General features: G+C 39.9%; 1 protein-coding gene across 3 annotated transcripts in view; it reads left to right on the forward strand.

Annotated features, from left to right (window-relative positions):
* slc4a11 (solute carrier family 4 member 11) overlaps window positions 1–24953 on the forward strand; it is a 177322-nt gene that overhangs the window by 136165 nt on the left and 16204 nt on the right. For all 3 annotated transcript variants that reach the window (XM_024259800.2, XM_036209987.1, XM_024259731.2), the window contains 5 exons: window positions 2272–2481; window positions 15844–15928; window positions 16637–16762; window positions 19849–19962; window positions 20881–21013. In XM_024259800.2, the coding sequence (XP_024115568.1) occupies window positions 2272–2481; window positions 15844–15928; window positions 16637–16762; window positions 19849–19962; window positions 20881–21013 (668 nt within the window). The remainder of the gene's footprint in view (window positions 1–2271; window positions 2482–15843; window positions 15929–16636; window positions 16763–19848; window positions 19963–20880; window positions 21014–24953) is intronic.

Consider the following 24953-nt stretch of genomic DNA (forward strand, 5'->3'; position numbering starts at 1 on the left):
TTCCCAAACACTGCATTTTCTCCTAAACAGGCTGTTGCGCCAATCAGGTTTCATGAAGTTGAAGGACATTTCCTGCAGTGCTGTTTCTACTTAAATGGTCTAGATCCCAAAACTCCCCTTAGGTCGCGGGCCAAACAGGATAAATATTTATTGAACACCCTAAAACTACATTTTTAAAACTGTAACTTGTTAACATAATTATGAACTAGATATATAGCATTACCTACAATAATATTAGTGTGAATGCTGTAAGCTGAGTTTGGCCCCTGAAGATGCTAGTGCTGATAGCTGAAGATGCTGAAATTGAAAGCTGAAAACGCTGAAGCTGATAACCAGCTAAAATATTAGCTAAGTGCCAAATTAGCCTAAAAAACTTAGGTTAGCCAAAACAGCAAGGGTGTAGCTGAAAAAATAGCTAAACTTTAAAATAGCCCAAAAAAAAATCAAAAAGAAAAAGCTTAAATTAGCAAAAACAGCTGGCGCGTAAATATTATCCTAACCCCAAAACAGCCTAAAAATTTTTAAAAGAGTCTAAGTTAGCCAGAACAGCTAGCATGTAGCTGAAATATTAGCTAAACTCTAAAACGTCCTAAAAAACTAAAAAAAAGCCTAAAATAGCCAAAACAGCTAGCTTATAGCTAAACTTCAAAACAGCCTTAAAAAATCTTAGTAAATGCCAAAATAATCCAAAAAGCTAACAGAATGAAAATTTTTAAAACTTTAAAACGTAACTTTTTAACACGATTCTGAATAATTAAAAGGCAGGAATATTATTACAGAATAAATCAACTGAAATCTTAAAGGATAACCAAACCAGGAAGTTGGAGGCTGACTCCACCCACTGCCAAAATTTGAAAGTCTAGTCAGAGGGGTGGGGCTTGGCGGCTGGTCACTACATTTTCGGTATGCGGAAGCAAATCGGTTGCACCGCTCACCCCGCATGCGCGAACCACACGTCACTTCTGCTCTTCGCCCACTATTTTACAGTCACTTCCAAACAGTAAAACTCCTTGACCACAAGAATTTATGTTTTTCTCAACAACCGAGAGCTTCTCCTGACTAGATTACAGTGTGAAAAAAACGAACAAACAAAAAAAGCCAACGCCTATCTTGTGTTCATTACAGAAAAAGGAAAATGTCAATGCAATGTGATAGAATAACAGACACACAGTTCTGAGTCATTCTCTCCGTTTGATCATTTTTGATTTTTAATTTGTTGGAAACAGGAAAAGATGACAAGTAAACGAGTTTTACTCAGAGTTGTTACGGGATGTTTCAACAGAACTTACCGTTAATAACGTGTTTGGATTACCGGATAAAATAAAGTGTCTTGAAGTGGCGCTGTATCCTCTTAGCTTAGGGAGTAAACTGCCGTCATGTAAAACTGCAGAAGAAGAAAACATTTGCAGTCCGTTTGTAGTCACTGCAAGATGGTAAGGTCCTGATCCTTAACGTGTCTTTTTCCTTTCGTGTTTTCAACAATAAGTGAATGTTTTCACTATGATAAACATTTTAAGTGCTCTATTAACATCCTTCGAGGTTATTATTGTTGTTACCGTCCGAAGACCGGAAAATTCTTTAGCGGAAGTGACGTTTGGTTCGTGCATGCGGGAGAGCGGTGCAACCGATTTGCTTCCGCATACCGAAAATGCAGCGACAATCATTACTGGAGCTGCAGATCATGACGTGAGACTTCAGGAACTTACATGGTTTGACCAATCACAAAATTCAACTGTAATACCTCATTTCAACCTGTAGGGGGTAGCACACAGAGGGTTTTTGACTATATTTTGAAGAATTAAACAGTTTTGTTTCAATTTGGCAAAAATTTGGCCATGACCAACAAACAGCACTTTTAAAGCCCCATTTATAGAGATCAACAGCCAAAAAAAGTTAATTTAGGGTTTGGTTACCCTTTAAATAACTTTCAATATTTTACTCTCCATAAAAACATATTTGGTCAAAATTATACAAGTTAGAAATAAGCGGAAGATAAAATCGGGCCTTTAATAACAATAAAATAAAATGATCTGGAGGGCCGGATAGAATTACCCAGAGGGCCGGATCCGGCCCTCGGGCCTTGACTTTAACACATATGGTCTAGACAGAACATCCCTTTTTATTCATCCCAAATAAATACATCCATTACTTTTGTAGCACAAGAAAAAATACGTTTTGAAATTGACCTATTTACAGTTCCTACGAGTCAAAAGGATGGTTCTAAACTTAGCAAACAAGCCTTCTCCTCCCTAATTATGATTTCCTTTGTAGAAAAGTACGAAGACAGCGATGGAGCTGGGCAGGACGTTTGCCACCCTCTTCTCCGACATCTCCTTCAGGCAGAAGCTGCTGGAGACGAAGACGCAGGAGGAGTTTAAGGAGGCGTTGTTGTTCCAGAGGCACCAGCTGACAGCAGCCAACCAGCAGCCCACTGCTCTGGGGAAGGAGGAGACGGACCCTCGCAGCCACAAACCGCTCAAAGTAGGACTCCAGCTTAAAAACCATCTCAGAAATGTATTTCTGTCAAATTATGATATGAATTCAACCCTTCAAATGTTGCACCCTAAATCATTTATCTCAAATATTGTTCACAAACCTGTGATATTGAGCAATTCTCCTTTGCTGAGATAATTCATCCCATCTCACAGGTGTCCCATATAAAGGTGATGATGAGTCAACATGATTATTGTACAGGTGTGCCTTAGACTGGCCTTAATAAAAAGCCACTCTGAGACATTCAGCTGTATCACACAGCACAACACCACAGATGTCTCACGTTTTGAGGGAGCGTGCAGTTGGCGTGCTGACAGCAGGAATGTCCCCCAGAGCTGTTGCTCAAGAATCGAATGTCGGTTACTCTACAATCAGCCGGCTCCAGAGGCGTTTCAGAGAATCTGACCGTATCCAGCCAGCCGCAGAAACCTCTAAGACAGGGTGTCAAACTCAATCCCACAAGGAGCCAAAATCCTAAACTCACCTTAGGTCACGGGCCGAACAGGATAAACATTTATTAAACACTCTAAAACTACATTTTTAAAACTTTAAAACCGTAACTTTTTGACATATTTAGTAAAATTAGATATATAGCATTACCTGTGATATGACTAGTGTGAATGCTGTAAGCTGAATTTGGCCGCTGAAGATGCTAGTGCTGATAGTTGAAGATGCTGAAATTGATAGCTGAAATCACTGAAGTTGATGGCAAGCTAAGATATTAGCTAGATGCCAAATTAACCTAAAAAAGGAAAAAAAAAATAGGTTAGCCAAAACAGCTAGCATGTAGCTGAAAATTAGCTGAACTCCAAAATAGTCCAAATTACAAGTCCAGAATACAAATTTTTAAACCTTTAAAACCGTGGCTTATTGACATAATAATGGATAATAAAACCTGCCAGTCTAAGACCCTTCAGGAAGGACACCTGAACTTAAAGGAACCTTCAGGAAGGACAAATGAACAGAACTTGAAAATAACCTTTAAGAAGGATTGAAAAGATCTGGACACCCAACTCCAGGACAAGACCCTTTATGTTTAATGTTTTGTTTGTTTGTTTGTTTGTTTTCAGTACAATCATTCGTTATATTACTCTGTTGTTTATTCATACTCTCGGGGCTCCTTGAGACGAACATCTCTTCTGTAGTCAGTGCGCCAAGTCCTGAACACGCGTTACATGTTGTAGGTCAAAATACCAAATATTTTCTGATCCATCAGCCTGGCTGATTTTCACTCAATTCATGCGCTCAGACTCCTGTTTGGATGCGCACTGATGTTCCAGCTTCAGTTTCTTCATGGATCGGAATAATCTTTTCTGCTGGGATTTTCTAATATTTCTAGATTCTGCAAGTAACAAGGCAGATCAAGAGCATCACTGAGGTTCCTCCATGTTTCTCTGCTGGCAGCGTGTACATTAACTCACCTCCTCCACAGTCGCTCAGCTCTCAGTGAAGAAGAAGACACTCAATTCTGTGCCTGAGATGTGTTTACTTTTGTGTTTTATTTAATTTTCAGGTTTAGACATGCAGTCTTTTAACACACTGTGTGGACTTAAACCTCCATGCCTGCTGACGAGTCGAGCTGCAGCTCTTCTGCTGCCACTGAAGGGCTTTTTGACAGCTCCACTCCCCAGGGCATGGGGGTGTGATGGTCAGCACGTCACCTCACTGAGAGGACGTCATGGCTTCAATCCCAGCTGAGCTTCTCTATAAGGAGTAAACAGTTTAAATCTGAAATTCTCACAGCCTTTTATATCATCTCAAAACATTGCGGAAACTGACAAGTGAACTGCTTGGGAGTATCTTTAAAATGCTTTAAATGCTTAGATGAAAATGTACAGATGGACCCACAGAGATATACTCACTCACTCATCCTGGTTGAACTCAGGCTTTCACGTCCACATGTGTATGAAGACCTCGCCTTTCCTTCTTCTGCCCTTGTTTGTGTTGGAATTAGGAATGTAACGATTCTTTGTGAATCGGTAAAAAACAATTCAAACTCGTCAACATGTTCATGCAGAAAATTAAAAAAATCGATTTGACAGCTTTCCATGCAGGCCTGTGTGAGTGTTGGTGTTTACACTGACCGCGCAATCAAGCGGACACTTTCTATGAAAAGTCGATGCAAATGCGCACACAGCAGAATACCTGGGCTCAGTGCACAGAGCGCGCGTTGCTACACACGTGTTTAAGTTGGGTCGCGAGCTCGACGCACAAATCGAGCACATTGAGCGCACGCTGAATGTTCAAACCGGTTCAAGGTGCTTACACACCGGCCGCATGTGGTGCGTTCAAGAACGCGCTCTACCCGGGTTTATGAACGTGGTATCCAACAGGAGCATGGCGCTCCGGAGAAGCTTCTTCAGACACTCCAGGATTTTGCGATCGCAACTATCAACGCAAATCCAAGCAAACCCGAGATTTGTTCCTCACCCTGCAATGTTGTATTCTCCCCACAGCTTTGACCAATCTACCGTGAGAACAGTCATGAATGAGCGCGTGAATGGTCACGGGGGGGAGGGGCTGAGTATTGGCGAGCACAACACGGTGGGTTAGGGGAGGGGGTGCACTGAGCGCGTGCGGTGGCGGAGCGGTCTGTCATGAACCGAGTATCAGAGAAAGACAGAGAGAGACTCTGGAAATTGATAATACAAGAGAAGAATTTAGAGTCTGCAGGAAAATAATTCCATATAGAACCTCCTCCTCAACAAACTTAAACAGGAACCTGAGAGAACCTCTAACACAGATCAGATCATTACTGACAGAAAAACCAGATCAGCGACTCAAAGAGTTGGTCTTCCACAACCAGGAACTCCCCAGGAGAACATGGAGATCTGAGGCTTCATCTGATTATGCTGTTTTATTTTTAAGTTGATCATTTTTCCCTAGGAAAACAGACAGTTTGATGGAAGGGGCAAAAAAAAAAAAAACATACTTGGCCTTAAAATTTCTTTAATTCATTGTGTTAGAAAAAAAAAATGTAAAAATAAAGAAAAATCAAAATCTTGACTTTAAAACAGTGAATTGAATCAAATCGTTTCTTGACTGAATCATTACAACCCTAGCTGGAATAGGGTTCTCTCTATAAACTTCTATGATGCTCCTACATGGGCAACAAGTGAAGTCGTGAAATGTTCCATGTGGCCCAACATTCAACAGTCAGCTGTCAGTGGGATTATATCAAAGTGGAAGTTATTTAGAACGACAGCAACTCAGCCATGAAGTGTTGGAGCGCATAAGCTGACAGTTAGAGGATGTTGAGGCTCATGGAGCACAGAGGTCAGCACTTTTACCCAGAGGAAACAGAAGGAACAGACCTCCAAACTTCATCTGGCCTTCAGGTTAGCCTTCAGAACATTACATGGAGCGGATCAGAGAATCTGTTTTCACGGTCGAGCAGCTGCACCCAACCATACATTAACAAGTTGATGGCAAAGTGTCAGAAGCAGCGATGTAAAGTATGTCACCACTGGACTCTGAAGCAGTGAAGACTCATGCTCTGTAGTGATGAATCACACTTTAACATCTGACAACCTGATGGGCGGGTCTGGGTTTAGCAGCAGCCAGAAGGACCGTGCTTGGGTGACGGCGTTGAGCCGAGTGTGACGTTAGGTAGTGTGTGTGTGTTATGATGTGCTATGGTTGTGTTTTTGAGAATGGGGCTGTGCCCCACAGTTTGGTGTGGGAAAACTCGATGGGCCTGCACAGAAACCTGACCTCAAACGAATGAATGACCTTTGGAATGACGTGGAGCAAGATTATCCAATACATCACAGGTGTCAAAATCAAGGCCCGGGGGCCAAATCCGGCCCTCTGAGTAATTCTATCCGGCCCTCCAGATAATTTTACTTTATTGTTATTAATGGCCCGATGTTATCTTGCACTTATTTCTAACTTGTATAATTTTGAATACTCCCCTTCTACCTTCCCCTTAGCCCTCCCCCTTGATTTGGAGTGGCAGTTGAAGTGGAAGTCCTGTCCGGAATCATTCATTTTAAGTTTCACATTCCAAGCGGTTTACTCTCGCAATAGCAAGAGTAAACCGCTTCGCACAAAGAAGCTGTTTTCTTCCCTTTGGGGCACTCTGAACCACAGAAGTTTACATTTAAATGTAAGTAATGACTGTATGTTGTAGTGTGACCTTTTCTAAGTTAGTCAAAGTCAAAGTTACTTTATTTTTCCGGTAGGAACTTCCTTTGCTGGTGGGAACACAAGACAGAGTCAGACAATCATCAATGAAATTAATAAAATCATACAAATCAGTAAAATCGAATACTAAAATAAAACCAGTAACATGAATACAACACACATGCCCTCCTAAGATGCAGACTTCATCATTTAGAACCTGTTGAAGTGACCAGGTTAAAAAGTGAATGAAATAATAATGAAAAGCTTAGGATGGCACTGACTTCAGCTGTTTAGCAGTCGAATTGAAGTTGGTACAAAACTGGATATACTGTAGCTCTCTTTGTCCTGAAAGGCAATGATCTGAATCTGCGACCTGAGGGCAACAGGCTGTAGTGGGTGTGAAGAATGTGTGTGGCGTCTGTGGCGATCAGTGAACCTTTACGTTTAGCTCTTTTGTTGTAAATTGTCATGGGTGACTCCTTTTCTCGGCCTACAATTTTACTGCTGATTTTAATGATTCTGTTAATTTTGTTACGATTACCAAGACTGAGTGAACCAAACCAAGCAACAATATTGAATGAGAGGATGGATTCAATGAAGCATTTGTAAAAGGATATCAGGATGGATGGATGGATTCGGAGTTTATGAAGTTATAAAACCACTGTTGTTATGGATATTCAACCGCTAGAAGCTCCGCGCTAATACTAGCGGACCGGCGATGTTGATGACGTCATTGAACGGAAGTCATGTCCGAAATATTAGACACTATTGTTTTCATCACCCTCCGTTTGGAGCAAGCAAGGAGGGATAAAGGAAGGGGGAGGGCTAAGGGAGAGGGAGAAGGGGAGTATTCGGATCGGGCCTCAGTGGGCAGATTTGCTACGCTAGCCAGCCACCCGATGGACAGCGTGGACAGCTCACTCGCATGATACAGCAGAACTTGCTAACTTGCTACAGCACAGCTTGCTAGCTCACTACAGGGGGGCTCGCTAGCATGCTACAGTGGAGCTTGATATCTCACTACAGCAGAGCTCGCTAGCGTGCTATGCTGTCCACCAGGCAGCTGGCTAGCGTAGCGAGCCTACCCACTGAATCCCCACTTAAGCCAATGTGTGCAAACACAGGTGTGGCCACCTCGGAAACTGCGGACAAACCCATATGGGGATCATATATAACATTAAGATGAGGATGCATCCATAAACGCCTTCGCTGGAGTTAGTGAAAACTTTAAACCTTTGTCTTTTGCAGTTTTTGTTCCATGCTCCTGTCGTTGGTGAAATTGTGAATATTACAAGTAAAACTTGACGTCTATAACTTAATTATTCACCTATAAACCACTAAAATCGGAGTCTGTGAAATGTTTGCTTTGAAATGAGCTCTTTCTCACAGACTCACGTATTTGCATCCTAGCAATAAGTGCTGACGTGCAGGAGCAGAGAAGAGTCCTGGGGGGGCTTGTTGTTCGCCCCGTGACAGCTGGGTTGCGCTCCAGCATAGTTCTGCCAAGAGGGAAGACTATGTGGGAAGGCGATGGCTGGCACTGGTGCATTTGTGACGGCTTCTAATACTTTGTGAGTGGAAACACAGAAAAAGCTCAGTGCATCTATAAAGCACATTTCATGCTGCGGTAAATGCACTTCCCGAGTGTTCCCTGCCTTTCAGCGGTGGGAAGCAGCAAATGGACGAGAGAACAAAAAGTGACCCCGTAAAGGTGTGCTGTTAAATGCAGTCCGATTGAAAATATAAGGGCACCTGAGTTTAGTGCTGCTGCATCTAAAAAAAAGAAAAGTTAGATTCACCGAAGTAATCAATGTAAAACGTTAAATCCCCATTTTTCTTTCTTACAGTAAACATTTTGCTTCAAATATTTCCAGCCTTTCCTCTTATGTGACCCTCATGTCTGGTATGATGAACATGATAACATGATTTGAGATTCGAAACAAGGCTCTTCATGCATTTGCACGATTGACATGAATATCAATGGCCTGATCAACCCTTCCCTTCTCGTGATCCAAATAGGAGTATCCGCTGGTTCCAAGAAGGCCAAAGTCCCATAGACTTCCATTGAGAAGTCCATTCTCAGCCATTTTATTCGTTATCATAAATTTTCTTGCTCTGATACATTCTTCTTTAAAGCTATTTTTTCTTTATTACAAGTTATTCAAGTTATAAACTGGCCAATCAGATGCCTCAGTAAAAGCATGTGGTGCCCGCCTCCAACGTTTGATTGACAGATTCTCCCGATCTGCTTTCAAGCTCACTCATGATTAGAGACAGTAGTTCCTCTAAAAACGTAACTCAGACTGACTCTGTCTAATTGCCGTCGATTGGTTACTATCAGTTACAATATGGCGGTAGACGTACCAGGAAGTGACGGGGAAGTCTCTGGCCTGATTTTGTGAGGGCTGGAGGTAATGCTTTCCTATGGGGGACCTCAACACTCGTTATGTCCAGTTCTTATTAACGGTCCATGATCTGCACCTGTGCTGGTTTCCTCCACACGTTGGGGGTGGATTGTTAGTTTGTTGCTCACTTTCCATTTCTCGCAGCCCCTGTGCCTCTTTTCGTGTCTTTATCCAAGCAGTAACCCCAGCTCCTCTTCACACTCCAGATGCTCGGCTCCTCCATATTTTCTCTCTCTCTGATCAATCACCATCAGCTGGTGCCGGGCCTCCTCAGTGGTTAAATGACCTTACATCTCTCACAGGCCTGTCAAAACCCTCGACCAGTAACAGCACGCGCATCCACACACACAGGGACTTTACTCCATGTCGTGGTTCCTGCATGTTTCCCCCGCTGGCTTTATAGCTGAGGATTTTGTCTTCTCCTCAGCCCGGAAAGGCTCGGAGCCGCTCAGCAAAAGGAACCAGACTATTTACACAAATACAAATGAAGGCAAAGGGTTAGCTGCAACAGGTCGAACAAACGGATGAAGATGAGACCAAAGAAAAAAGCTTTCTGCATTCAAACCATTTCCAAACTGTTTGCTTTCCTTTCCATTGCCTCACTCTAGTCACCATTCACAATGAATGGGAAACAGGTGGAAACTAATTCTTCTCTGAGATGATTGTTTGTCAAATCTGAGCCAAAGTCTGTGATTAGTCACCACACATACACAAACAAACACACTCTCAGGCTTCCTTGTAATAACGAATGATTCCAATATGTATGGGGGTTTAATGGTCAAGCAGGCTGAGTCTGCACAGACAAATAATACTCGTATTTATTTGACTTTGTTCTGAGGTGCATGTTTTTCTTTCTTATTCATTTATTCTAGAGGAAAATGATTTTCGCTTCACCTGTTGTCAACATTTAGCTATGGAAAGCAGTTTTAACTAGAAGAGTTGCATTACCCGAGATAATGCTACTATGAATGCTTTTTGCTGAAAGTAGTCGCTAAAGATGCTGAAGCTTCTTGCTGAAAATGGTGACGCAATTTACTTTAATTGCTGAAGGCATTTGATGAAAATGCAAAAGCTATTTGCAAAATGTTAAATTTGCTAAAAGACTGGACATTTTTTTTTTACTTTGAAGGAGTGCGGAAGTGGAGCTAAATTGTAGTAAAATTGCTTTAAAATCCCTAATGCATGCCAATTTTGTAAAAAATATTTAGTGTGACGCTTAAATATAAGCTAAACTCCAAATTAGCCCAAAAAACCTTAGTAGATGCCAAATTAGCCAAAAAAGGTAGCAAATTGCTTAAATAATACTAACTAAACTCCAAATAGCCTAAAATTCCTCAGTAAACTAAATTAGTTAAAAATGTTTTCATGTTTCTAAAATAGAAGCTATACTCTAAATTATCTTAACAAACCTCAGTAGGTTAGAAACCAGCGAGAAACATTAGCATGTTGGTAAAATATTAGCTAAAGTCATAATTAGCATAAGAAAACTTCAATAGATGCCAAATTTGCAAAAAAGCTACCACACTTCTACTCCAAAATAGCCTAAAATTCCTCAGTAAATCAAAGTAGTAAAAATGTTAGCCTGTTGCTAAAGTAGAAACTAAACTCCACATTAGCCTTGAAAAACCCCAGTAGATAACAAATTAGCCCAAAACGTTAGCATGCAGCTAAAATCTTGAGCCCACAATTTTTTTTGAAAAAAACATGTGAATACATTTAAAGACATGTTGGTTATTTACTTAAAATTTTGAAATTTCTCATTCATTTCTCTATGTGGCATATTTCTTAATATTTCAAAAATCATAAAGTTTATCAAACCAAAACTACAAGCAGTAATGTCCTAAATGAGCTGAACGTTTTGATACCAAGATTGTTGAAATCACTGAAAGTGTTTTACGTGCCGAAAAACATACAGAAAGGACGAGGAGAATCACTATAGTGTGAATGCTTACTGAGCAATCACACAACAAGGAAATGAAACACGACGTAATTGGGTAATTTCATAAGCTCAGGCAAAACTTCACATTTGATCCCTGTTCTGTGTAATCTGAAGACTCGTGCTTTAAAGGCTTTTCATGTCTCACTCTTTCACATGGCCTTCTTTCACTGTCCTCATCCCAAACTCTCTAAAAATACTTTAAGTCTTCCGTCCTTCGCTCCCACTTTCATCTCTCCGTCAGTCTTTGTCATTCTGACCATACAGAGATTTTTCGTTAATGCTCACATAAATCCAGCTCTGCTTACTTTGTTTTGGATTACACGATTTTGAGGCCTACCTCATTAATGCTGATGACTCAAATGATATATCAGAGAGCCCCATGTGGAATTACCAATGCCTCCGCTGAGTCATCAGGTGGGCAAGCTTTAATCTAAATGCGTTATTGTCCACAGCAGAGCGCAGCATATTAGAAAGTTCAGAGTGGGATGCAGCCTCAGGGCTTTCCTGCTCCTAAATTCATTGAAGTCGCCAAAGATAAGACAGGCTGTGAGAGCAAAACACCGAAGAGGAAATTCAAGGAGAGCAGCACTCAGTGACAAGAACATAATTCAGCCTCGTACAGGTTTATCTAAAAGTTTTAGAGGGAAATGTCTCTTTTATGTTTCTGTCCAAACAAATGCAGCCTCCAACACAGTAAATAATGTCCTCAGTATAAATCATGTTTACACACACGAACACACACGCCTTCTTTTGCCACTTCTTTACAATAGTAAAACATGCAGATACCATCTTTGTATCCCTTCTCTGTTGATAAAATGTCATTTAAAGGAATTTGTGTGGTTTTTACATTGTGACCAAAGTGAAATGCTGTTGTCACATCCCAGCCTTGAACTCTTGCACCTCTTTTCTAAGCTCATCCAGAGATCCGTCACCTACTTTTACTGTGCCAGCACTAATTGACGATGCTGCTAATTGGTCATTTCTGAGGCTGGTAATGAACGTCTCCTGTTCGGCAGAGGAAACGTTCTCTCGTGGGTTCTCATTAGACACACATTCATTACAAGATTCATTATCCTGTCAGCTGCACCTGATGACACTTTTGAAAGTCCTACAATTTGAACCGAGCGAGACTTTGGAAAAAAGGTTGTTGTTTCAATTGAGTTAGGCCAGGGGTCTGCAACCTTTAACAGTAAAAGAACCTCACCCGGAGAGAGCTCGGAGTAGAGCCGCTTCTCCTCCGCATCAAGAGAAGCCAGTTGAGGTGGTTCGGGCATCTGATCCGGATGCCTCCTGGACGCCTCCCTGGTGAGGTGTTCCGGGCATGTCCCACTGGGCGGAGGAAGACCCAGGACACGCTGGAGAGACTATGTTTCTCGGCTGGCCTGGGAACGCCTCGGGGTCCCCCCAGAGGAGCTGGAGGAAGTGGCCGGGGAGAGGGAAGTCTGGGTATCTTTGCTTAGACTGCTGCCCCCGCGACCCGGTCCCGGATGAAGCGGAGGAAGATGGATGGATGGAGAACCATTTGGGCTCATTTTCAAAACCTAGAAGGAGCTGTATAGTTTCACTTTAGCCTCTAAGAACTTTGGATCAGCATTCATGACCTTGTTTTTTTTAAATAATAAATATGAATTATGTCTAGTTTTTGGCACGAACAAAATAAAAAATATAAAAGAACCTAGCATCTCTCAAAATGTGATTTTTTTTCTTTACATTTGACAGAAGCTCAAATAATTTAATTTTTAAATAAAAGATGATCTGTGCCAAACAATGTCATCTCAGTGCATCCCTGAGCAGCTAGTAACCAATGTTGTGCAGTAAGATAAAATGTGCTTTTAACTCATAAAAGATCAAACTTTTTACCAAAGTTTTTCTTTCCATATAAAATCTGTTCATTCTGGAGGTAGAGTTGATCACGTCTTCAGGTCAACAGGATGTAAAAACCTACATAGTTTATCTTCTATGTGAACCTCAGACATCAATTTATACATTTAACTAATCTACATTAAATAAATGCTAATTAAGTAATCCTTATTTTAAAAAATACTATTTTCTTTTTCTCTTCTTTTATTTCGTTTTGTTTCTCCTCTTTGTCCTCAGCAGTCTTACTCTGCTGGGTTTTGTTATTTTAGTTTGGATCTTGGTAGTCTTAGTTTTCAGGCTTTATTTGTTTTCTTTAGGTAGTTTTGGTTAGACAGACATTATCAGGAGCTGCTGACTCTGTCGGTCGACATGGCTGGGTCAGCAGTCTCCCTTTTATGTTTGACCGAGGAGCCACCATGGAGAGATAAAAGAGACACATGTGGATCTGGAGCTGCAGATTTTGGTCTCCTGAGTTAGGTCATCAGTTAGTTAACATCAGAGTTAACTTAGGCATTAGCCTAAGCCTAGATTCGTATGTCACATCTGGTGTGAAGCCCGAATGCGGAAACAGTTTGGAAAAGGCGTCAAATGTGAAAGATCAATTAAGAGAACAGATTTGTAGATAAGTCTGTGAGTCAGACTTTATTAACTGCGTTCATGAAAGGCAGCTGGCTGGCTGTGTTGGCATCCCAATGAGCTTAATTCAGTGTGGGCCCTTAGGTAAGTCCCTTTACAAAACTTTTCCCATGGAGCCATAAGGGGGCCCAATTTGCTGGTCCCCAGAAATGTGTACGGGCATCCGGCCAAAACCACCTGTGTGAGTCAGTGAGGACTTCTCTGCAGTTGCAATGTGCTGAAAGGTGAACAGCAACAGTACTAGAACTTGTTTGTAACACTCTATATGTTAGCCATAGTAGATGAGTTAGCTGAGTTGGAAGATTCACAATACCTGTTACTCCCAACCTTGTTAGTAACCATAAAAATACCACTGAAACAGACGTTACTGTGACTAGGCTAACTCCCAACCAGGGGCATAGATAGGCGATCGCCTGGGGCCCCCAACACTCTAGTTTCAAAAAGAGTCTAAAATAAATGTACACCCATTGAGCCTGGGTATCAATAATCATTTCCAGATTTTATTCCATTCAAATTTTTCTCTTTTTTTTATTCTTTTGATCCACTCAAATAAATTAGATTCAATTCATTTTTGAGTTACACATTTATACACATATGTTAAGAAATACATTTAGAATCTACTACATGATTTGAATATATTTATATTAATCTGATCCAGTTCACATCCTGTAAATGTATCAGTGAAATAATGAGATTGTTAATATCATCCAGTGTTACATGGATTCTCTAAAGGAGAAGTTCTAACTAAAATGTTCAGATCATTAACATTGTAAACATTGTTCTGATTCTCCTGGAGGACGTTTCAGTTCAGCCACTAGGTGGTGATCATGCTATAGCAGTACACTTTTTTTTCAGAAAAATAAGCAAAGAATGAGCAAAAAACTGTGATTTAGACTACAGATAGTTACTTTAAAAATATTTCCTTAAAAGAGTTTGTAAAAATCATGTCTGTGAGTTTATGAATACGTTCATTTAGTCAACAATGTATGTTTAGCATTAGCTGTCCTATGGGAAATTCTATTAAACATTGGCATCAAGTTAGCGGACTTTAACTTTATGTACTAAATCAGTCTATTTTTGATGGATCGATTATTGATCTATTAAGCTTAAATCGATTGATTGATTGTTTATTTAAGACAGGAACAGCATATATTGATAAAATATTTAAAAATGCAAATATATAAGATTATAGCCTTTCAAGCTAATTTCCATCTTTAGTCGCTAAAGGATAAAGGATAAAAGGATAAAATAAGTCAGACAACAACAGAAACAGAAACAGATGGAGTTGTCAATAGAAAAACACAACAGCAAATTCATAAAACATAGAAGCAACCATTAAGAAAAAAAGTAGAAAAAAGGAAACCAAAAAAAAAAAGGTAAACAGACTTGACAAAAAAACAGAAACATAGCAAAAAGACAATTAAAGACCAAACCAAAACAAACAAAACCAAAATCTATTCATACAGAACTGTGGTGGCAGATTTGATTGTCTAAAAGCCATGGTTGTATCTGTTTGCTAAATGATTTCAGAGTTGTCAGTTGTCTTATTGTTGTGGGAACTGAGTTCCAAGAGTGAGATGTGAGATTCAAATGGATTTTTATCAACCCAGGCCTCATTATTTAATCCTGTCATAAAAAACAGCCCAAATTATAGAAATAGGATAAGGCTGATCATGTGAGAGTTTCCTCCTCCTGAGTGGTTAGCAAATTAGCACATTCAGTCAATTTAATGGTTCATTTTTTAATGCTTATCAAAATATTTGGATTCTTGACATTAATGCTCTCTAAAAAAGGACCAGTAATGACGTTATTTGACGTTTCATCCTAGATAAAGATACAATATAAATAAATGAAATGCTGCAGAGCGCCCCATGCTATTGTGTGCCTGGAGCCCCATACTGCTAAGTCCACCATTGCTCCCAACCTTGTTAGTAATATGTAAAAATACACAAGATCCCCAATATAACCCTAAAAACAGGTGAAGTATGTCATTAGAAGTCTGTTCCTGAGGCTTTCTGACAGCACATAAATTCTGCCTTTAGACGCAAAACTACATCCAAATTTAATCTGGATTTAGGTTTGAGTTAATAGATATTGTGAGACATCACTGACTAGATGGTGACGTTTGTTCATCTTTTCAACAGGAAGTTATATTGTTTTGTGATATCTTCCAGAAGAAGATATTTCGTGAAGCTTCTGACCACAGCCACTCCAAAAGTTCAGTGATTGATCAACTCTTTATCCCAGTTCAAACATCACCATCCAATCAGTGATGTCCCATAATACCTACTTTTTCCTTTTTTTTGTTTCCGTTTCTTTAGGGCCACCGCAGGTGTCAGTGAGCGTGCATGTCATTGTAATAAATGTTATGTTTTCTCTCCGCAGTGTAAAGATTTCTTCAAAGTTGGCCGTGGCATCTATGAGGACTTGTGCCGCAGGCTGCCGTTCTACCCGTCTGACTTCACAGATGGTAGGTTGGACCTGGACTTGTACTGAGAGGGAATCATCGTCCTTATTATGCCTGACTGGCAGCTTCTCATTTATCTTTGCCTCTCATACATCTGGGCTGCATGTGGGTCACATCCAGGTCTTGGACCTGGATTGAGGATGTCTCCCTGCTGCCATATGCTTCCATATGTTCCCTGTTTTTCAAGTCAAATCCAGTCACTGACACCCCCGTTGCTCTCACAGCAGGACGGGGTTTCACTTTGTCATCCTCTGCCCCCTGAACGCTCACACGTTCGCGCTGTAACAAAGGGAAGGAGTATATGTGCTGCTCTGCATCCAGACGAGAGCGTGGGATTTTCCCTGCTCTCTGAGCTGATGCAAAATCAAGAGATCACATATCAATGCGATATTCATCAGATAAATTTTATCTTATGAAGGTCACAGGAGCAAAATCGTTGCCATCACATTAGAGCCCAATTAAAATGTTTTATTCCAAAATGAGTTATTCATCATGTGGGCAACTGCTCTCACAAAATGATGGATTACACAAAAGCAAAAACAAATTACTCATTCTTTTAAAGGGGCAGTTTCCACAGCAGCACACTTTCTACCACATGGAGCTACTGAACAATGAATTCAGCTAATGTTTTTGTCATTTTTAAATTAAAGTGCTGAGCCTCCTCCGCTTCATTATGAGCTGCATATGACTCATATGTTTGTCTCCTCTCAGGTATAGTTGGCAGTAATAAAACCTTGTTGAAGTACATGACCACAGCCATCTTCCTCTACATTGCCATCCTCCTCCCAGCAATCGCTTTCGGTTCCCTCAATGATGAGAGCACCCGCGGCGAGATAGGTAAGAGACGCACTCAGATGTAGACATATGGACACTTCAGTCATTTCAGCATGAGTCGCTGGGTATAAAACATCTATTTTACCTCCATACCCTTTATGTCCTTTGACACACTAATTTTTTAATTGTTCTAATATTAAAAATATCTAATATTTTTGCTGCCTATAAGCTTCAGTGTTTTCAGCTATTAATTTCAGTGTTTTCAGCTATTAATTTCAGTGTTTTCAGCTATTAATTTCAGTGTTTTCAGCTATTAATTTCAGCGATTTCAGCTATTAACCTCTGCGTTTTTAGCTATCAACTTCAACATCTTCAGCTATCATCACTAGCATCTTCAGCGGCCAAATTCAGCTTACAGCATTCACACTAGTATTATCACAGGTAATGCTATAGATCTAGTTTTTAGTTAGTTTAAAGCTAATGATGGTTAAGATGTGTGTTTTACATTCACAGTGCTCATGACCCGATTAGTCGACTAATCAAAAAAAAAAATCTGTGATCAGTCGACTATTAAAATAATCGTTTGTGGCAGCAGTAGATAAACTTGGATGTATTTGTGTGTTTTTTTTTTCTCACTTTTGCTTTGACTGTCATAGTGTCAAGACAGCAATTGCTTGAGAAATTGTGAATGATTTTTAAAGGTGCATCCACACCAAATGCGATTCACGTGGTGGAATCGGCCAGTTTCAATGTTAATCAATGGATCAGTCTTGAATTGAGGTGATCTGAATCCACGCATTGTGATTTAATCAACGAGTGCAGTGGTAGCAGCAGCTCGATTTAAAGGTGAGTGCGAATTGGGCGGCGCGGCCAAAATTTAAATATCTGAAGTTTGGAAGGACGTTGTGTCACATTTACCAATCAGGAACTCAGCTTTTGGGCATATGACGTTTTCATTGACTCCGTCAGCGAGTAGAATTTTAATCCAAAGTGAGCGTTTTTGTCCAAGACTTCCTTCCATTTTCTTAACCCATGCAGGTTTGCAGAGCTCATCCAGCTACTTTGGGGTGACAGCAGGATTAACTCTGGACAGATATTTTTTGCTCCTGCAGTAGAGCTCACTCGCTCGATGTCCCGGCAGACAGAGAGCTGCTGCGGGGTGTGGGTGTGTTTTTTTTTTTAAAAAAGGAAAAGGAAAATTTTTCCCTAATTTCATTTTCTCCCTGAGTTTTCAAGCTCAGCCAAAGAGACACAGTGGAAGTGGCTGTAATTTAGTCACGGCCTCCTGTACCAGAAAAATATTTTAATAATATAAACCCAAGCATGGAGAAATGATTACTGATGTTTTTGTAGAACGCTGCACAGTAAATTAACCTAATTTCTCAATATCATCTGTGTCTTCATACAGTCTAAGTGGGATTTCCACAGACACCGTTCCTTATAGTGATCATCCTAACGCTAGGTTCACACTGGACGTGGAAGCACCGCGAAGCGCCGTGGAGTGTCCGCGGCATCCGCTCTCCTGCAATTCACACCAGACGTGCATTTTTCCACAGAAGGTTGACAGGCGCTTCTGCTAGAGCTTTTATTCGTTTTTGACATCATGGATAAATTGATAACCTAAAAATATGACCCCATGATTCTGCTCAGAACTGCTCTCTGCCTCTCTTTGTTGTTTTTTACACCCAGAACCCAGTCCCACCCCCGCTCCTGAGTCACCCCACTTCATTAATCTGTGTGTGTGTCTGTGTGTTCTTGTGTTGTGATTGAATATTTATTTTCATCTCTACAGTCTGTTTAGATACAAAAACATGACCACATGGATATTGGATATAGTTTTACAATAAAGCGGATTTTCTCATGTATTTATATGTAACTTCCTGTCAGAATTGACACGGATCGCTCGCAGCTCGCGCACAAAATAGACCAGACGCTGAAATGATCCGCTGCACCGCGTGAGCCTTCCGCAGAGGACCGCGGCGCTCTGGTTAACAAGCGGCCTCTGTTCCGCGTCCAGTGTGAACCAGCCGTTAAAACCTGAGCTGGTAGCTCCTCCCACATGCGGCTGCAGCATCAATCTCTGGTAGGCGGCGAGTAGCGAATTTGTTGTGTGGCGAAAGAGCGTTGGACCATGTGAACTTGTGAGACAGGATGACTCATGTCTCTCACTGCTAAATAAAAGCTAAACACTAATAACCTGAATTCATGTATTCATTTCCACAGTCACGGGTGCTTCATTATTTCCTAGTTTGAGTATTTGCTTTACTGCATATTAATTAAAATCTAACAGATTTGCAAAGTTTAATGTATGCCCATATTTTAAAAAGATGCTCTAAAGAAAGCCTCACAGCTTCAAATGTTGGTTCAGGAAGGGATAAGCGGTTTGCACTCCGGTGTTCTTAAACTGTCACTGAGTGAAAGATTACTTTGGTTGCATGTTTCCTCACCACAACAGAAGTCAGTGCAGGACGTGCTGCACGGCCCAAAGCTGAAAGGAACAGTTCTGCAGACAGACATGAGTCACAGCAAAACAAGAGCGTGATGTGCAGGAACAAAGCAGCAGATCTACAGAGACTTGCATGCACCTTCTGCATCACAATTTTAAAGAAAGGGATTCTTGTGTTGTCGTAGCTGAGCTCAGCACTCTATGATGATACACAGCACCATTGATTTGATTCTTTTCAATAGTAAAACGTGATTTTTTTTCTGAATTCTAAAAAAGGATATCTTTGTTTTACATTGTTTTCTATTAAGTTAGTTCAGATATTAGTTCTGCAGGTGACAGACAAACATTCAGCTCATATCCACTGGGTTTACATTTACCAGAGAAAAGCTGTTCTGAGCATGCTCAGCTTTACGCCTCAGGTTGCTATGCAGAAGGTTTCTGCATTGAGAGTCGAGGAAATAAAGAAAACACAGGAGCACTACAAACGATTTACAGCCCTGCAGTTGTCTGGAATTCAAAGTACATATTTTCATCATCATGTAGGTAAATTCTCAGACTGAGATGAAAGGAGTTTAACTATTCCATGCCTGAAAAGTACGCTTGTTCCTGAATAAGAGATCTGAGTAGGAAGGGGATTAGAAACATGAGTCCGTGCAGATTCCTATTTTCACGAGGATCCTTATTTTTCTTTCTGTTCACCCAGACGTTCGGAAAACTATCATCGGCCAAAGCATCGGAGGGATCATCTACTCCTTGTGTGCCGGCTCTCCTTTGGTCATCCCTCTCACCACAGCACCTCTAGCCATCTTCATCAGTGGTAGGTTTCCTCTTCATCGTTCGGTTTTGCAGAATTAAAGTTTTGTTTGTTTGTTAGAAGACCAGAGTTATTCAAATGAAATAGATTTGCAGTAAATATATAGGTTTCAACGGTGCTTGTTTTTTATTTAATAAAATATAGCTGAATATCTTGAGTATTTTTAGAGTAATGTCATGTTACTCTTGGATGTGGGGCATTTACTGCTTTTATTTACAAGAACACTTGTCCCCAACAACAATGCTTTGTTGTTTAGTTGTTTTACATCTGTATCCTCTTTAGAGCTGGAGGATGCAGCACGGAGCAGCAGAAGGAAAAATCTCTGACTTCAATGTTAAGATGTAGCTTTAAAGCTAAAATCCCTGCTATTGTAGAACTAAGAGTGAGGAAAACAAGATGGAAACATTTTCAAAAGCCACGGCCCTCAGAGGAGATTATGGAAACCGAGGCTTCAGATCAACATGAAAAATGTTTTTTTCCGACATCTAGGTTATGGGATTTTGGTTAAAAACTTCATAATCATAATTAAAACACCACTGAGAGCATTTTTTTTAAATATAAAAATTGTCTTTGGGGGACTTTACGTCTTGATGTACTCATGTGAAGACGTGTAACCTTTTATCATTTTAATATTAAACAAAAATATAAAATATTCTTCCTCAGCTATTGGATAAATAATGGTGCCTAAATAAATGACACTACCCTCTGATTTAGGCTTTGTAATTCTTTGTTGTTCATAGGAAGTCATGCAACAATGCTGCTACTACTTTATTGGTTTTTGCAATAAAATGATTGAATTTGTTTGAAAAAATGTTCATATTTAGTCGATCAATGCAGTTAGTTAAATGCACAAAAGTGAATGCTTGAAGTGATTTTTTCATTTACATGTTTGTGATATATTTTCCCCTGACTGAATGACAGTTATCCGAGGAATCTGTGACGACTACAACCTGGACTTCCCAGCCTTCTATGCTTGCATTGGTTTGTGGAACTGCCTCTTCCTCATTCTGGGTGGGATCTTCAATGTCAGCCTACTGATGAAACTCTTCAAAAGGTATTTCTTAAACACACACGTTCAAATCGATCAGACTTTTTTTTCCATCTCTCTACAATCCATTTTATTGAACAGGTTCATGTGTTTTCCTTTATCTTCTGGCCTCCTTCTTTCTCTGTAACACTAGGAGACGTTGAATTGTACGGTCCAAACTTTGTCTGCAGAGAAATCATTGGCAGGAAAGTGTTAGGACCAAAAACAAAGTAAACTCTGTGTGAAAGCCTTTTACAGCAGAACTACAGATCTTGCCCTCTGGCTCTCCTTTCTTGAGTTCCAGCCAAACCAACAGGGAGCCGCATTCTGTTTTAGCTGTTTATCTCCTAAACTCTGCAGCAAGCTGGTAATAAAACAACTCATATGCTCTATAAAACATTTACTACCCTAGCAAGTGAACTTCCAATAACAAAACAAAGAAGGTTTTCTAAAAAATAAAGGCTAGAAACAATCCTATCGTCTGAATGTTGACATAGAAATCTGACTAATCTGATCAGTTCATGAGGTTTTCAGTGTCAGATTCTGTTGAGTCTCTGCAAACTGCAGCTTCTCTGTTAACTATTTATCTCTTTGATGTGTCAGGAGTGACCCTCAGTGTGGTCCTCAGCTGCTGCAGCTCATCGGCCTCAGGGCTCAATGTGCTCTGCACTCAGAAATGGGATTCTGGTGTTTTTAGCAGAGATGAAGATCTGATGTTCTCTGTGGGAGTGACCAGGATGGATCAGGAGGGAATCCATCAGAGGAACAGATCATGGTAGATGTTCTGGAGAAGGGAAGCAGATGGAGATGGTTTGGACAGTGAGGATGTTGGAAAAGGATGCTGAGGTTGCAGAAACCAGGAAAGAGGATGTCCATGGATGTAGAGGACATGAGGCTGGTTGGTGTGAGTGGGGAGGGTTAGATAGAGGAGGATTCACTCCTAAAGGGAGCAGCTTAACAACAAAGAAGATCCTGTGGTAACTTGGTCACAGTTAAAGTTTATTGTTGCTTTCATGTTGAATCAGTTGGCCTACTCTCTCCTGACATCCAACATTTTTTTCCAGCTGCTGTTCACTTTGGGACCATGAAATAAAGGTCATTCATGAAAACCTCAGTAGATCTGAAACCACCAACAACCATGCTACATACACTCACATGAATAGACCTTGTTTTAGCTTTAGTCTTTAACCCCTTAACGCCTGAATTTATTACCAGCTACGAAGAAAAAGTAGCTTATGTTGTTTGCTTCTAAGTAGATGCTTCATTTAAGTCATTTTAGAGCCAAAGTGGTTTATCGCATATTTAAGACAATATGTTGTAAAGGGTTAAGCGATGAGTACATGCTCAACTGTGCTGAGTTGCTACCATGTGATTGGCTGATTACTTATTTATATTTAGCTATTTTTTTAAAGGTACATGCTAGCTGTTTTGGCCAACCTACGTTTTTTGTTTTGTTTTTTAGGCTAATTTGGCATTTAGCTAATATTTTAGCTGGCTATCAACTTCAGCGTTTCCAGCTTTCAGCTATCAGTGTTTTTAGTTATCAATTTCAGCATCTTCAGCTATCAGCACTAGCATCTTCAGCGGCCAAATTCAGCTTACAGCATTCACACTAGGATTATTGCAAGTGATGCTATATACCTAGTTCACTAAATGTTTATCCTGTTCGGCCCGCGACCTAAATTCTTTCAATATAAACACAAATGCACATAAATTGGTGTTTTCAACCTATTGGTGCAATTTGCTCTAAAATGAGAACAAAAGCCACATTTTTTTTTAAAACTCCTAAATCTCTGTTTTGAAATATAAATATATTTTTAAATCAAAATCAAAGCATCTTTTCATCCAGATCCCAAGTTGTTTCTTTCTTTTATGAGTTGGGTCACCAAAACACTCCATGCATCTGCTCCTCATCCAGCCCTTCTTTCAAACTTTAGAACTTCTTGTGACCCAAGAGTTCTAAAGTTTGCCCATCCCTGGACTCAAGTTTGGTGTAAGGCTTCTTAAAAAAATGTATTTCAGTGATTGTTAGGTATCAGTCTTTTTATTTAAAGTTTTATAACATTTCTTTCAAGCAAAATCATCAGTTTTAACAGATTTCAAGCAAAAATGAAATCATTTAAAACTGTCAGCTTCTAATTAAATGTTTTAATGAATCTTTGTCTTGTGGAGTGCAGCACATTTTCCTGCAGGTTTGGTTTTTGTTCTGCTGATTAAAGCTGGTCAGAAAAATGCTCACAGACTGAGATCCCCAGAGACGCTTCCTCGTTCCATTTAGCATGTCTGTGTGGAATTCCACGCTCCAAGAAATGAACACAAACAGAGAGCGGGTTGCTTTGAGTGGACCAGTAAATGAGTCGCTATGATCACAATGCACATTCTCTCAAGCCTTGTAATTAGGAGGAACATCAAAGTAGCTTTTGTATACAGTATAAGGCTAAAACTAGTAAAAGTAATCATAATCTGTACTGTAACTCTTTAAGATCAACTGTATTTTTTTACAGTTTGGCAATTAAGTGATTTGTCAGTCACAGATTCTGCAAGTGGTGTGCTTTGAAAGCTGAGTTTGGTCTGTAATGTTCATCATAAAAACACTTTAACTCTAAGAGACAGAATACAAAAGAAAAAAAAAAGAATCCAGGAAATCACGTTAGTTTTTTTTATAATGTATTTGTGAATTGGTGCTGGAAATAAATATTTATCTCCTACATACACAAAGAATTCAATCACTGTAGAGCTGTGACCTTCTTTAAGAAGCTCTTCTATTCTCTAATGGTTTCCTGTATCAATGTCACCTGTTTAAACTGGTTATCCATATAAAAGACACCTGTCCACACCCTTAAACAACTGCAACCTGTCCACCATAACCAAAGAGCTGTCAAAGGACACCAGGAACAAGATTGTAGACCTGGACAAGACTGGGATGAACCAATCTAAAATAATCAAGTAGCTTGGAGAGAAGAGGTCAGCTGTTGGAGTAATTATCAGAAAAGGGAAGATAAAAAATCACTGATATCTCCCTCCACCCAAATGATCAGTGAGGAAACAGCCCAGAACCAGAAAAGTTACATTACCTGCAATAATGCTGGTGTGAATGCTTTTTGCTTAAACTGGTTGCTGAAAATGCTGAAGCAGTTTAATCTAACTGCTGAAGGGATTTGCTGAAAATACAAAAGCTATTTGTAAAAAGCAAAATTTTGCTAAAAGACTTGAAATTTCACTAAAGAATTATGAAAGACAGCAAGTTGGCCTAACTTTCTGAAAAGTTTGCTTAGAAATCCTCCATACATGCCAATTTTGCAAAAACATGTAGTGTATTGTTGAAATATCAGCAAAACTCTAAATTAGCCCCAAAAAAACCTTGGTTGATGCCAAATTAGCCTAAAAAGCTAGAGCATTGCTAAAATACTAGCTCAACTCCAAAAAATCCTAAAAATTCTCAGTAAAATTAGTCAAAAACATTAGCCTGTTGCTAAAATATTGGTTAAACTTAGTTAAAGTAGCCTAACAAACCTCAGTAGATAACAAATCAGCCAAAAACGTTAGCATGTTCCTAGCTAAACTCAAAAGTAGCCCAACAACCTTATAGATAACAAATAAGCCAAAAAAACGTTAGCATGTTGCTAAAATATTAGATAAAATTAGCATAAAAACCTCAGTAGATGCCAAATTACCAAAACGGGCTAGCATAATGCTAATATAACAGCTCATTGCCAAATTATTTCAAAATTACTGTTAAAAATGGTTTCGAGAGCACAAAGTTTTTGAAAAACTTGAGAAATGTCTCATTAATTTCCTATGTGGTATATTGTGCTCAATATTTCAAAAACTATATAGTTTCTGAATACCAAAACTACACGCAGTACTGTCCTGAACGAGCTGGACGTTTGATACCAAGATTGTTGAAACTGTTGAAAGCATGATTGAGAATTTCCCGTTAAATCACGTTTCCCCAACCTCCGGGGTG

Source organism: Oryzias melastigma, linkage group LG22 (assembly GCF_002922805.2).
Source record: "Oryzias melastigma strain HK-1 linkage group LG22, ASM292280v2, whole genome shotgun sequence".
In the NCBI taxonomy this organism is placed as follows: Eukaryota; Metazoa; Chordata; class Actinopteri; order Beloniformes; family Adrianichthyidae; genus Oryzias; species Oryzias melastigma.